Source organism: Onthophagus taurus, chromosome 5 (assembly GCF_036711975.1).
Source record: "Onthophagus taurus isolate NC chromosome 5, IU_Otau_3.0, whole genome shotgun sequence".
Taxonomy (NCBI): domain Eukaryota; kingdom Metazoa; phylum Arthropoda; class Insecta; order Coleoptera; family Scarabaeidae; genus Onthophagus; species Onthophagus taurus.
Genome location: NC_091970.1, coordinates 12,761,500 through 12,777,338, shown reverse-complemented (window position 1 = coordinate 12,777,338; position 15,839 = coordinate 12,761,500). Strand labels below are relative to the sequence as shown.

The 15,839-nt window shown below is 30.2% G+C and overlaps 1 protein-coding gene across 1 annotated transcript in view; it reads left to right on the top strand.

Moving 5' to 3' along the window:
- Positions 1–7,440: 7,440 nt before the first annotated feature.
- Positions 7,441–15,839, top strand: part of LOC111416155 (homeobox protein unc-4-like) — a 60,054-nt gene continuing 51,655 nt past the window's right edge. Inside the window, exon 1 of the mRNA XM_023048106.2 lies at positions 7,441–8,125. Within this exon, the coding sequence (XP_022903874.1) occupies positions 7,846–8,125 (280 nt within the window). The 5' untranslated portion in view covers positions 7,441–7,845. The remainder of the gene's footprint in view (positions 8,126–15,839) is intronic.

Below are 15,839 nucleotides of genomic sequence, written 5' to 3'. Positions count from 1 at the left end.
AACTCCCTAACATATAATCCAAACTCCCGTGATATTATAAGTGATAATTGAACGCCCACTTTTTGATACCCCAATTTTTTCTGGTAGGATTAACATCCCTATTTAGAGGTTAATCTGATGTTAAAACGGCGTTGAGACACGTGTTTGTAGTGTGTCGGACACGTGCGAAAGCGTATCGCACTCTGTGATTTATGAATTGGTTTTGGTAAACTTAATGCTTCCTTAATACCACTTCGGGCGATTCAAAAGTGGATTACAAAATTATTTAATGAGACTCATTATTTAGCGTTAGCTTAATTTTATTTCTCTAACGAATTTGATTTTCGTTCTTTTTTTCAATCTCTTGGTTTCTTCGTATTTCTCATCATCTCCTCATCGCCTGGTTTCCAATCAACTCCCGTCCACCTTCGACTTTAACTTCTCAATCGAGATTCGTCTTGGTTCGAAAACCGAATTATTCGGATATCATCAACGTCTCAGCGGTATTAAATTACATTTAATTTTACTTCTGCTGGATAGTCTCGTCAATCAAATTCATAATAGAAACGAAACGAACGAGCAATTTCAACACAACGAACACCCAATTATTATCCTGTCCCCAATTTTTAATTTATTTTATAATTTTTTTTTTGATTTTTACTTCTCCAATTTCTCTTCTGCTCTATACATTGTCAATTTCGTTCTTTTATCAATTTAATTCTAGGAATTGAATTGGAAAGGGAAAAGTTTAAAATATTGTGATTGAATGATTTCTTAAAACTACAAGATATCTTCTTTAAAATGGTTAAAAAATAATTCAAGAAGTCTTTATGAACGTGCCGCCAAAGACATTGATAACCTAAAAGACTCAGAAGAAAAACATCTGTTTCCGTTACAAACTGATTAACTCGCCGGAGTTTTTAGTTCTGCTGTTTATCTAAAAGACAGTGCTACTAATTGATGTCGGTTCTTATTGATTTATTATTATCTACACTCTCAATTAAAACCTTGTCTTTGAATAGTAAAGAAAAGAAAATGATTTGAATTTTTTAAATTAATGATATTCCCTTTTGAAAAAGGTTGGAAAAAGTTGGAAACAAAAAAACCTTTCCAATAATCGTTATCTCCCCCCTAATTCTCTCAGTTCGGTCCGATTCAATCTGTTTTAATCAAGGGCGGTCGTGCTAAATCGATATTTCCCCCCACCATCCCTTAAATTTCCAATTCCCAACCTCTTTTTACCCTTTTCCCCCCAAAAACCCCAAAAACTCATCCCAAGCTTCCTCTTAAACAAAATCCACGCTCTTAAATCCTTCCGAAAACTCATTTTCCTCCTTCGTTCCCCCTCTTAATTTATTTTTTTTTTTGCTTTTCCCTTTTCGATCTCTTTTCTTCGTCTTCTTAGTGAGAAAATAGGAGGGAAAGAGGGGGAGGGAAAGTTACGACAGTCGAGTTTCACTTTGGCCCCAGAACGAGTTAATTGTATTAGGAGGGTTTCGCAACAGTCCAAATCGAGGTTTTGCCCTGATGATGGTAAAAGGGGCGTCGAAACATTGTTTGGATCGTTGCCTTGGCGGTTTCAATATGGCCGCCCAGGGTGTCGTCTCGGTAATTAGAAAATGAATCGTCCAATGGCGTCGGTGGCGTTGCTGCTGTCAACTTGGCGGTGGAGGAGACGGCGGCGCCACCGTTGCCAATGACAACGACGCCGGTCGGCGTTGATTAAAACGACGACGTTCCAGAGAACCAGTTTGTCGTCATGGTAACGACGCTCGACGATGATCGTGCGTCTATCAAAGTAGGCTTAGGGGTGGTTTTTCATTTCCTGATAATTTTAATTTTAATTCTTTTTATATATATTATTAAAATAGAGTATTATATTATAACAAAATGATTTAGCGTAATAGAATAGTCAGTGGGGTGATTTTTTTAATCTTTTTATTCGGAAATTTTAAAAAAATACTTTTTTTTCCAAATAAATTCGAAAGGAAATTGGATACTTCATCAAACGTCGAAAACCGATCCGTCTTTCCGTGCTTAAAGTGAACCGACGGAAGGCGATAATGTTTGTTTTCAGGTTCGAATCGGTTTCGATGTCGATAAGTGTCGATAAAATGTGTCAACAATGACAAAAACGACAACAATTAAAGTTGAATAGCCACGTGTTCGTAAAAAGGAAACTTATAGCTATATCTATAAGTACATAATATATAGATATAGTAAGAAGCCGTGGGGTTCGAACCGGAAGTGACTATAATGGAAGGAAATGGCACTCAAGGGATGTGTTCATTCAACACTCTCACCTTATTTTATTTTTGTTCCTTTTAACCTTTTGCAATCTCGAGTATAAGAAAAATATTGACCGTGATTCATCAATAATTTTATATTTAGGATTTTTCTCGAGGTAATACACAAAGAAGTAACTTTATATATCAAACTTATCCCAACTTATATCTCAAAAAATATACTTTGGTTTTTAATAAATTCTCAAAAACCATGATATTAAGATATGAATATTATTCAATATTCCTAAATTATATACCCTATTCTCGTTTTCTAAGTTTAGTCCATTAATGATATATCAAAATTTGAATGTAATTGAATGTAAATTTGAATGTGTTTCCTAACCTCAACCTTATACAACGAGACTCCTGATGATGGTCTAGGCCGAAACCGGTAGAGTTAATAAATTTATAAAATATATTGGAGTATAAACATAGTTTATTTTTAAAAAACACATTTTACTATTTTATTGCAATTTCAATTTAACCCAAGCTGAGACTTTTCGATTTTTGATAAATTCCTCAAAAGCCATGATATTCACAGATGAATATTTTTCAATGTTTTTAAATTATACACTTTGACAAATGATTTGATATAAGAATCATTTTATAACTCTCGAAAATAAACTCGAGGCAAATTTTTTAAAATAATTTCAATTTAATTCGAAAAAAGTTTTCGATTTTTTATATATTCCTCAAAAATCGTCACATTTAGATATTAATTTAAAATTCTTAAATTATATAGATCGGAAATTAAATTGATATAAGAATCGTCTTATAAACAATGAAACTAAAATCAGTGCAAATTTTTAATATTTTTTGTTATTTCAATATTAGAGCAATATCAAAAAAAAATTAAGACTTCGATTGTTGATAAATTCTCATAAACCATGATATTAAAGATACGAATATTTTTCAATATTTTTAAATTATACACTTTGAGAAATAATTTGATATAAGAATCATCTTTAAGTTCTTAAAAGCAATGTCATTTAAATGTTCATTTTATAACCCCTCAAAATAAAGTCAGGGCAAATTTTTAATTTTTTTTTATTTTATACCAAATTTTATACCAATTTCTAACAAGTAGCACTGTATTCAGGTAAACAGTTAATATCTTTGAAATCCTCTTACAATTATTGATCGATTCAAAAATTGTTGATAAGAAAATTTAGAATTAAATTATAAACAACTTTTCTTAATAGCATTAAAAATAAGAGCAATTTTAAAGCAAATTATAGTTTTTATTCAAATATATTTCAAATAATATTTATTTAAAATATAATGTCAAACTCGATTATTTTAACAAAAGTTTTTTATAATAATTCTACTAGGCTTAATGATTATTGATCGAATCAAAAATATTTGTAAAAATTTTTGTTTAGAATAAAATTATAGGTAAACTTTTCTTAATTACATTTTTTTATAACAACAATCCCTAAAAAATTAACAATCACTATACAGGTGTCCCAAAAACCCCATATCCCAGAAAACGTTCTTTCAAAAAAGCTCTAAATTTACACGATTACTCTTCAGATGCTGTCCAATAGATTGTCATTTGTTGTATCGGAGTATCTTATACAGGATGGTCAAAAATTGAATTATTGTTACGCCCCGTACTTGTTTAGCCTATCAGAAAGAGAATTTAATTCTCTACTGATACAATAATCAGCGTATTTCATATAAGATATATTTTATTGGCCTACCCAAAAGGAAATTTAGTTCTGTACAATTTATCTATAAACATTCCTATACCTATTTATTGTAGTTTCTTTCATATTGGGAAATTTATCGAAATTGGAAGGCTGTTTTTCGTTTAATTTATTTCTATTATTATTTGTACTATTAACTACTATTGATAATCTTTTAGTTTACTAGTTTTTACTTACCAAAAATAACAAACAGAAGATCAAATAAATGAAACAAAACAAAAAATTAATAACAAAAATTAGATTTGGTTAAAAATATACATTTATAATATAAATTTGTAACCTCTACTGTCCATTAGAATATTATCTTATTATTAGGTTTACACAGTGTGTTTGATTTTAGCTATCACAGTAGATATCTTAGTTATTATAGGAGATGTAACAAAATGTTATAGAAAGAATGCTACTCCACACTCTCCAATCAATCTCCTTGTATAGCAGTGTGTGACATCTATAAGGAGAAACTCGTCTTCAATTAGAAGTATTTTACCTTCTGACAGCGGATCTAGTCTTTTAGAAGCAATATCTACTTTTTTATTAGCAGCATCTAACCTTCCGTCAACAGTATCTATTCATCTAGTCATTTGGGAGAAGTATTTTATTATCAAAATTCAGTCTTCCATTGGTGGTACATACTCTTAGGCTACCAGTATGCAATCATCTGCAAATAGTATCTAGTATTCTATTTGCATTGTTTTATTATAAATAACTTCTATTAATTGCATGTTTAATACAACGAAATTTCAATTTCCCTGTGATTATAATATGCTCTTTGAGATGTTTGAATGCAATTGATAATCTTCTACCAGCACAATCTAGTCATCCGGGTACAGTACCTAGGTATTTTATTATCAATATTTAGTCTTCCATTGGTGATAAATACTCTTCCTCTATCCGAATATAGTTATTTGCAAGCAGTATCAAGTACTATATTGGTCTCTATTTAATCTTCTGCCATCAGTATCTTGTTGCCTGCAAGTGCTAATCTTCTGTCAGCACTATCTAAGTATTTTACTAACAATATTTACTCTTTCATTAGTAATACATTCCCTTTCGCTAGCAGTATCAGTCTCCTATTAGAACTATTTAATCTTATGCAAGAAGTATATAGTGTTCTGCCAGCAACATCTAGTCATCCGGAAATAGTATCTAGTATTTCATTAGTAGTATTCAGTCTGCCATTAGTATACATAGTACATACTATTTCGCTAGCAGTATAGGATCTTAATATATAAAAATTATTTGTATGACAAAGTAATCGTTGTCACGAGCTGAAGGAATGGAGTCGAGGTCGTTTTCGGGCGAGGCGCTGCCTCGATCTGGTTTTATCTACTAGCTGAAATAATTCTTCATAAACACTTACAATAGTTATTGGTACCACAAAGACTGATGAAATGAAGCCGAGGTCATTTTATCTTTAATTGTCTAATGTTTATTCAATGGTTATTTGCGTAAGAAGATTGCGATTAATAGAGCTCTTGTAGTTTCCACATTCTAGGGCGTTGTATTTCTAGGATAGGGAACATAACTTAATATAAGTGAGTTATTCCGTTCTTCCAGCAGTGTTTCTGTTTTCCATGTTTCTGTTATAAGTTGGCAAAGTTTTGTGGTAAGCATGATGCTTCCTTTTTTCGGGATTTCTGATGGTATCTTATCAGAACTTGGTGATTTGAGGTTGGCTAATTCTTTCTAATGCTTCTTCCACTTCTTCGATTGTTCATAATTCGTTGCGTTTCCTATGTCTTCTACATTTTAGCTAAGGTGGCTCTCAAAATGTTCTGCTCCTTGAGTCTAAACCTTTGTATCTCAAAAACCAAGAGTTATTTTACAAAATAGACCTCAACATTTCGAAAGAAATTATCAAAGAAATCATTTTTTCATAAATTACTTAAATTAATCAAGGAAGAGTTAAAAATCGTTAGAAATTCTTGAGTTTAAACTTTGTATCTCTAATTAGTGATAAAGCAATAACAATTATCCAAGAAATCGATTTTGCAAAATCTTTTAATTTAAAAAGAGTAGAAAGACTGTAAATAAGATAAGGACGATTTTTCAATTAGTTACCTAAAATGTTCCAAAAAGCACAGTTTCAATTTTCAACGTTTTCACAAAAACCAAAAATATTTTTCAATATTCTTAAAGTACACACTTTTAAAATTAATTTGATATAAGAATCATTTTTTAATTCCTGTAAATAAGGTTAGGACGATTTTTTAAGTACTTATCAGTTTAAATACCATTTTTAAGGTGCCTAATTAAAAAAAAGTTCAAAAAAATTAAGTTTATAGTTTAACACTTAAGTTAAACATTTTCAAATATGATTTTTGAACATTTTTATCTATCCAACCCAACCCAACCCAACCCTCAAGCGTTATCATGATGACAACATTTCAAATCAAAAATCATTTGAGTTTGAAGATGGATATCTGCGAAAGCAATCAACGAAAACAATTCCTGTTAACCTTTTTAGAACTCTCCAACATTTTTACATGATAACTGCAAATTGTAACATTTTTGGCAATGCAGTTTAATAGATAATAAACAAAACTTAGTAGGTTAACATAAATATGTTTTACAATTTCCCCTACACATTATTCAGAAAATCAAAAAACAACTTTGAACCTTTCTAAATCTTTTTGAAGTGAACCCTAAAACTTTATCCAACATAGATAATCCACAACATATGGACCGTATAAACCAATTTTCTCTAGGGATGAGAGAAGGGCGATAGATAGAACCTCTTTGGCCACGAGTAAAGCAGAAATTTCAAGTTCCTCCCTCTGGATTTCGCCCCTAGCTCCCGGATTTTGATTTGTGGCGTCCCACATACATACACGTATAGTTACAGTGGCAGTAAATACAATTCAAGAGCAACCCTGAAATGAATTGCATCCGATCCCCCTCGAAATGTAATCTAATCGAAGGATCTTAACAGGTTTACAGGGATTCGGGTTGCTCTTTTTGTGTTATGAGAGTTAAAAAGGATTTATTTTTAAGAATTAAAATCAAATTTATATCTTAAAACGTCTTGTTTAATAACTGATTTATGTCTTAAAATGTATTTTTTAATAATATATTGTATAATAAAAGTATTGAGAATAAAAGTATCGAAGGAAAACTCGGAGATTTATGTTTTACCAAAAACTGTTAAAATCGACACAAAATTAAACAAAAAAAAATGTTTTTTTAATTTATTTTTAGGCGTGGTTCTAATTTTTTAACTATGTGGACTTAAAAACAGATTCTAAGTAGGCGTGGTCGTTATAACCGATCAAAAACCGCTCGACGAATCAAATCGCATTCGACTCTCCAACCGCGAACAAATGACGTTCGGGTGAGTAGGCGTGGTTTATACCAGTTTTCACCCCCACCACCGACCCGATATCACATCATATCGTCTCGGAATTTGTCCTCTTTGTCTAACCCTCGACTCGCAGTCAATTGTTTCCGCCCCGCGCCGCCTCTGTTTCGAACTGTTTTTAGTGAAACGCCAACTCGATTCACGTTCGGAACGTTTTCGAGTTTGAAAACACAAATTTCGCGATAAAATAACAAAAAAACATTAAAAATAAAACGAGAATTGAGATTAAAATTAGATTAAATTGAGGTTAAGTGAAGTGATTTTCGAAAAAAAAAATTATAATAAATAATATATATAAATAAGTGTTGGTGAAGTGAATATTCGATTTTGGATTAAATAAAGTGAAGTTATAAAGTTGAGTTTTTCGCACTCTTATTCAAAAAAAAAAAAAACAGTGAAAGTGAAAATCATTTTTCACCTAGTGACATAATTTGAGTTTTTTTTTATTATTTTATTATTTATTATCAAAGTGGGTACTGAAAAACAAACCGAAAACGACTTTAAAACACGTTTAATGTTGGAATCGGCGAATAATTTGCGATTATTCGCGTTGGGGGCTCATTTGGCAGCCCCACGGGGGCAGCCGCCTTGGTGCGGTGTTGCCCCACAATTATTACAATTTCCGGGGGCTGCAACTTTACTTGGGATGCCATCATCAGGCGCAATTTTCGGACCCCTAGGTAGACCTAGATATCCAACGGCATTGGCAGCCCCCGGACGACCTCCTATGGGTTCCGTCGGCGGCGGAGGACCACAAAGTGAAGATTCCGGAAGTGAATCTCATCAGGGTAAAGGTTAGAAACTATTATTATCTGTCACAAAATTTTTAAGCAAACTAAAGTTTTATAAAAAAAATTGTTTGTTGAATTTTAAAAGTTATAACTTAAATAATTGACCGATTTATTATAAACCTGCTTTATTATAATCCTTAAAGTGTCGTTTAGAAAATTATAAAGAAATTTAAAAAATGTGAATATTAAAAATGTTACTCATTATTTATTTTTAGGAATTATTCAATAATTCTTGCACCAAATTAAAGCTATAAAGACATGGTTTATGATACCCATAAAAAAATTTAAACTGATAACAAAAATTTTCCTAAATTTATTCACTGATATAATATATAAAATGATATTTTTGAGGTTATCTCAATAATTAAATATTGCATCCAAAAGCTTTTCAAACAATATTTATTTAGAATTAAATTAGAAATAATTTTTGTTTGAAACATTTTTCAAATTTTTCTTAAATGGCGCTTTTTTTAGTTTCCCTGTGAATAGGACGACAATTTAAGGCTATTTAAAACATATTTTTGTTTATTTATTGAAAAATATTCCTTATGATTTTTTTCTTAGAATGTGATTTAAAACTGATTTCTTAAATATACACATTCAATATCATCAGGTTTAATTTTTCTTATGAACGCCATATTTGATTTTCACACCAAAAAATAGGATAATTAATTCTGATTTTAATGATATGTCACACAATGTATTTCATTTAAAAAAACATTGAATTATTCGAAAAAAAAAAACCTGATGATAGTTCACGAAAACGAAACTTCGGAGAAAATTTCTAGTTGTGTCATGACATTTTTCATAAAAAGTTGCCTTAAGAATGTTCTTTCAGATTCAGAAAGAAACGAAAAATAAAGAAATTATAGGCAAAAACGAAAAAGTAATTTTTTTGTTTTTCGGCCATATTTTAAAAACTAAACCGGCCAGATCCAAAAAGTTAGTTGAAAAATGATAAGCGCTAAGATACGCAATTTTGCCCCCATTTAACCATTTCTGTATCTCTTATGGTTTCTGACATCCCAATGTTGAGTCGAATTTGAATTACTCTGTATATAAAATGATATTTTTGAGGTTATATCAATAATTAAATGTTGTATCCAAAAGCTTTCCAAACAATTTTTATTTAGAATTAAATTAGAAATAATTTTTGTTTGAAACATTTTTCAAATTTTTGTTAAATAGCGCTTTTTTTAGTTTCCCTGTGAATAGTACGACAATTTAAAGCTATTTAAAACATATTTTTTGTTTATTTATTGAAAATATTCCGTATCAGATTTCTTAAATACACACATTCAATGTCTGCAGTGGGTAGTATATACAGGATGTTTCTAAATTGATGCGAAAAACTTCAAGGGTGATTAAGTTAAGGGAAAAAATCTACAACTTTCTTATCTCTTGATTTTGTGATCAAACTAACAATTTTAGGAGAAAATGTCAATAGACTCAAGTTTTTAAATAGAAAAATGTAGACGCATTAAAAAGTTCTGATGCAAAGTATTATAGAGGTTAATTTTTTCAGCCCCATTTTCGGGTTGTAAAAATCGTCAAAAAGTGTCATTTTATTAGCAACATCAATCTGCCAAATTTCATTCTTCTAAATTCCTCCATAATGGGGTTTCTGCTAACTTTAGAATGCTATAACTCGGTGGGGAAAGGGTTTTGAACAAAAAGTTATATGAAAGATTCCTTAATTTTTGCTGAAAAATCACTCCTTGAAATCTTTCGCATCAATTTAGAAACAGTCTGTATATAAAACGATGTTTTTGAGGTTATCTTAATAATTAAATGTTGTATCCAAAAATTTTTCAAACAATATTTGTTTAGAATTAAATCAAAAATAAATTTTAGTTGAAAATTTTTTAAAACTTTTGTTAAATGACGCTTTTTTTCCCTGTGAACAGTACAACAATCTAAGACAATTTATATATCTTAGATGGCCAAGACATATTTTTGTTGACATAGTAAATGTTGTATATAAAAATTTTTCAAACAATGTTAAAAATTAAATCAAAAATAGGATAATTAATTCTGATTTCAATGATATATCACAATTATTAAAAAAGAAAATAATAAACCTGATGATAGTTCACGAAAACGAAACATCGGAAAAAATTTCTAGTTGTGTCATGACATTTTTCATAAAAAGTCTTTCAGATTTAGGAAAAAACGAAAAGTAAAGAAGTTATAGGCAAAAAGCGAAAAAGTCATTTTTTTGTTTTTCGGCCATATTTTAAAACCTAAAACGGCTAGATCCAATTTTGTCCCCATTTAACCATTTCTGTATCTCTTATGGTTTCTGAGATCCCAATGGTGGGTGTCAAATTTGAATTACCTGTATATAAAATGATATTTTTGAGGTTATGTAAATAATTAAATGTTGTATCCAAAAGCTTTACCAACAATATTTATTTAGAATTAAATTAGAAATAATTTTTGTTTGAAACATTTTTCACATTTTTGTTAAATGGCGCTTTTTTTAGTTTCCCTCTGAATAGTACGACAATTTAAGGCTATCTAAAACATATTTTTCTTTATTTATTGAAATATATTTCTCGTGAGTTTTTTCTTAGCATGTGATTTAAAACTGATTTCTTAAATACACACATTTAATGTCTTCAGTGGGTAGTATATACAGTGTGTTTCTAAATTGATGCGAAAGACTTCAAGGGTGATTAAGTTAAGGGAAAAAAATCTGCAACTTTCTTATCTCTTCACATTTTACAACTAACAAATTGTTAGTTTGATCACAAGAAGTAAAATAATGCTGCGATTAATTTGACATACCTAACTTCATTTCTTTGACAAATAATAACCAATCTCTGAATTAATTCACCTGAGCGTGTGTATTATTTTATTTTTGTGATCAAACTAACAATTTTAGGACAAAATGTCAAGAGGCAAAAATGTTGCGTATTTAAATCTATTTAAATCAATAGAAATATGTAATATATAATATAATATGCAAAATAGAAAAATTTAGACGCATTAAAAAGTTTTAATGCAAAGTATTATTGGGGTTAATATTTTCAGCCTCTTGTAAAAAGTGTCATTTTATTAGCAACAGTTATCTACCAAATTTCATTCTTCTAAATTCCTCCATAGTGGATTTATTAAATAAATACAATTTTTCCGCCAAACTTTAGAGTGCTGTAACTCGGTGGGGAAGATGTAACTCCTTGAAATCTGTCGCATCAATTTAGAAACACCCTGTATATAAAAATAATGTTTTTGAGGTTATCTTAATAATTAAATGTTGTAACCAAACATTTTTCAAACAATATTTGTTTAGAATTAAATCAGAAATAATTTTTATTTGAAACTTTAAAAAAAAAATTTTTTTCCCTGTGAATAGTACAACAATCTAAGACAATTTATATCTCTTAGATGTTGTATATAAAAATTTTTCAAACAATGTTAAAAATTAAATCAAAATTAATTTTTGCTTGAAACATTTTTGCTCAATAACGCATTTTTGAGTTTCTTGTTAATCTCCTAAAAACTAATCTCCCACAATTTTTTAAATTCGCACATTATTTCGCATTAAAATATTAACATAATTCATTTCTCGAAAACCGCAGAACTAAACATATATATAAACTATTTACTATAATTACATAAAAATGTTCAACAATTTTAAAAAGGTTAACAGCGAAGGAAATTATGTAACGGTTTCTCAAAGAACTTTTTTATTAAAAGCTGTCATCTTGAAAACGCTTCAATAAATTTTTGCCGATTGTTCAAATATTCAATTATTATGCAAAAATGTGTAAATAATAAATTACTTATTATTTCTTTTAATTGATGTTTTTTTTTAATACTTCCAATGATTTTTAATCGATTCTCTTTAACCGCAAAACTGAAAATGTTCCGGTTCATAAATTTTGCATAAAAATGGTGCAAAATTCCAGAAAATATAACAGTAATTTTTCGGCGAACGGTTTCGCCCAGGATATCCATCCTTAAACCGGATTTTTAGTAGATTTCTCTTAAACTACTATTTATATAACATTTATATTAATCAAGTTTTCTTAAACCGCAAAATTGAAAATTATACATTTTCGAATATTATTAAAAACTTTGAAGAATTCTAAAAAAGCTTACCGCAATTTTCTACGTTGACCGATTTCCGAGTCATTTAACTTCAAACCCAAATACATTTTTGATTGAATATGTTGTCACTTTGTTAATATTTCATCAATTTTTAGTAGATTTCTACTAAGTAACTAAATTGACCATAACTATGTAAAAATATTAAAGAATTCGAAAAAACGTAACCGCAATTTTCTTCGTCGAACGGTTTCCGAGGTATCCAGCTTCAAACACAAAGAATTTTTTTGTTATCAGAAGTTTTGTGGATTTCTCTCAAGCTGCTAGTCTAGATAATGATTTTTTTTTTGGCGAAATAACTTTTTCAATTAATATTTCTTAAACCACAGCGCTGAAAATGTTCTATCTATAAAGATTATGCAACAAAGTGAAAGATTATAATAAATTTAACTTTAATATACTTATTTTGCGAGCGAAAATGTGTTATTTAACCATATAATTCTTAGAAATACTTGCACATTCTTGGAATTTCTGGATAACACTCAAAATCCACACACATTCCATATTCATTAAATCAATATTAATTCCTAGATGTCTTTAGCAATTCCTGGAAATCGTTACAAATCATGGTCATCCTTAGATATAATTAAAAAATCCCTGGAACTTTCCAATTACCTAGATAGTCTTAAAAAATCGTTGGAACACCATGAAGAAATAAAATTTCGAATACCGCCTTCGGTATGGAATGGGGAAATTTTTCATTAGGACCAGTAAAACCATCTAGATTCACTTCAACTCCATATCATCCTCTCCATTGATGTTCTTATGACGATAAATTTCGGGTCTAAAAATTTTATGGTCGCTCTGGTCATAGTATGGTATCAATAGTATCCTTTTTAATTTTCTTGTAGGTATTCTCGTGTGTTTTTCTGTTCACCACCACTTCACAATTCCTTGGTTATGGTACACTTTGAATGGATAGAATTAACATGCGTCTAATGGTTGCAGCTCATTGCAGCTCTGCTAAGTGCTAGTAATCTAAGTATTATAAGAAATTTACATTGCTAACAAGTTTTACGAACATTATCATTAAAGTATTGGACCATCTGATATCTTTTGCGTTCCATTTTAAGCCTAATAGCAAACCGTCATATTTTTGGCTCACAGTGTTTTGGTGTTTCTTAATAGTACCACTCTTTGCTTCATTTTGGTGAGCAACAAAAAACAATATAACATCACTGAAGCATTGCAAAAACTATTATATAGAAGATAATAGAAAGAAAGAAGATAATAGATTTTCATTATTCTCGATGCAAATACCGACATCTATGGCTCAGGTTAAGGATAAGCATTAAGAACGATTAAGGATAAGCAATCAAGATAAAAAGATAAATTATCAAGCAGATCGCACACTAAGCTTTTAGAAATTTATTACCTTGTTCATCAAGATCAAAAATAGAGTAATCAGACGAAGCAGTATGTTATAGATACATAGCTTTAGTTTATAGTGTGAAAATGATTGAAAAATTTCTTTTTAACTGTTTTTGCAACCCTTTTCTTCGCAGCGATATCCCGTAATTCATTTCAGCCTCAAGAGTTGAGCTGAACTAGAGAGATGGTTTATCGAACAATCTACCTTCAATTTGAAGCTATCTAATACCATATCGCATTTTAAAATTTTTAGCTCTCCGTTACTAGCCTTAATAAGTGCTTAAGGGCGGAAATTCATTTAATTTTTTTTCATAAAAATATTATTAAATGTTTTAAGTTATGATAGTAAAATATTAAATCGAAATTTTCAGTACTTCCGGTGTAATAACCGTCTTTTGTAAGGTGCGTTCTTTGTTAAATCAACTGAATCAGATCATTTAGTGAAACATCCTCTACCACTTCATTTAGATAAATAAGAATATGTATTGGTAGTTTATGAAGATCTATCTAGAAACAGCTTAATAATTAGATGTTTGGGGCCTTACCCAGAAGACAACATTTTGGCGATTTGCATTACGGCTAGAAAATAGTAGATATTTCTTATATTCTTATAAACGAATTTTTAACATATCCTTTAGCTTTTGGGATATTCTAATTTTTAAACATAATTTAAACATAACATAATTTTTAAACAAGGCATTTTAATTTTTATGGTTATCACGAACCCCAGATATTTGTGGCTGTCAGCCTACATGATAATAACCCCATTCATTTAGGGACTAACCACAAAATTTCTTCGTTCAAAACAACCTTTACGTTAGTATTTCCTGTGTTGATTTCTAATCCGAATTTTGTAACTTCGTTATTCCAACATACTAAGTTATTTTGTAGGTTTTCCCTTCCACAGCACACAATACCACATCATCGACAAAAACACCTGTTTCAAACCGCATTGTATTTTACCCTACCTTATGTTTTCTCTTCTTCTCTGTTGTCCATTTACAATCTCATTCATTATGACTATAAACAGCAGCGGACTCAGCACACCCCTTGTCTTTATCCTTCTTTAGTTTCTAATTCGTCTAAAATTTGGTTTGTCCGTTCTTATCTGGTTAACTTCTAACCTATTCCCTTAATCCGTAGACTTTCCCTGATTATTAGCCGCCTTAAGCAATCAAAGGTTTTTTCATATCAAGGAAACATAATATTCATTTTTATTTTTAACTACATTTTTCAGTTTTTTGAAATAATCAGAATATGTGGTCCATAACGCTACGTCCCTTTCTAAATCCAATTTAGACCACATTTAGATTTTGGCTCTATTATTTTCCTTAATAAAAACTTTTACTGCAGCACATAAAATCGACATTATCCTGTAGTTATTGCAGTCTCTAGAGTCGCTCTTTTTTTGTAAATTCGCAATATTATTGCTTTAGCCCAACCTCCCGCCAACCTAAGAATCCCAAGTAATCCCACAACTCCACTTTCAGTTAAGAATTTCAACATTTCTGGTGGAATTTCCTCATAACCTACAGCCTTTCCAACTTCAAGGCTTTCAACTAACTTCTTGATTCTTCTCAGTCTTTCAGTCTTCTTGTTTATCTCCCCCTTAACTTTGTCATTCCACGAAGTAGTTCGTTGCTGTCTCGATTTCATTCTACTTACAGAACACAAACTTCTGAAATCACTTTCTTCATTGTTTCCTTAAATGTTTCCTATCTTCGTTCCATTTCCTCATCACTTGGATTACTTGCAACCAGTGGTTCTTCCAATTTCATTGCTTTTTTTAAATTTGTTATTATTAATCTTCCCTGTTTTTAACCTCCCTGATTATTTTGTGCACCTTTTTTTGTTCCAAGTAGGAATTAGTCAACACCAGGTCGTTGTCTACACAGAGTTCTAACAGCCTTCTACCAGTGCTATTTATGGTGTCTTCTCCAAACCTTTCTAATCCTCTTTTCCTCTCTTAAAATCCCTTCCCACAGTTGCGGTAAAATCACTAAGTACGAAAGTTTTGTTTTTGGATTTTTCATACTTCAACTACAAGGTATTCCAACATTTTTCCTTATCGTCATTTCAGTCATTTACATTTTGTCTATAACATTCAATCAAATCTATAGAATAACCCGTAAAGTCAAATTCAACCCTTAACAATGGTTGCAGCTCCTTTACTAGCTAAGTGCTAGTAATCTAAGTATTATAAGAAATTTACATTGCTAACAAGTTATTTACG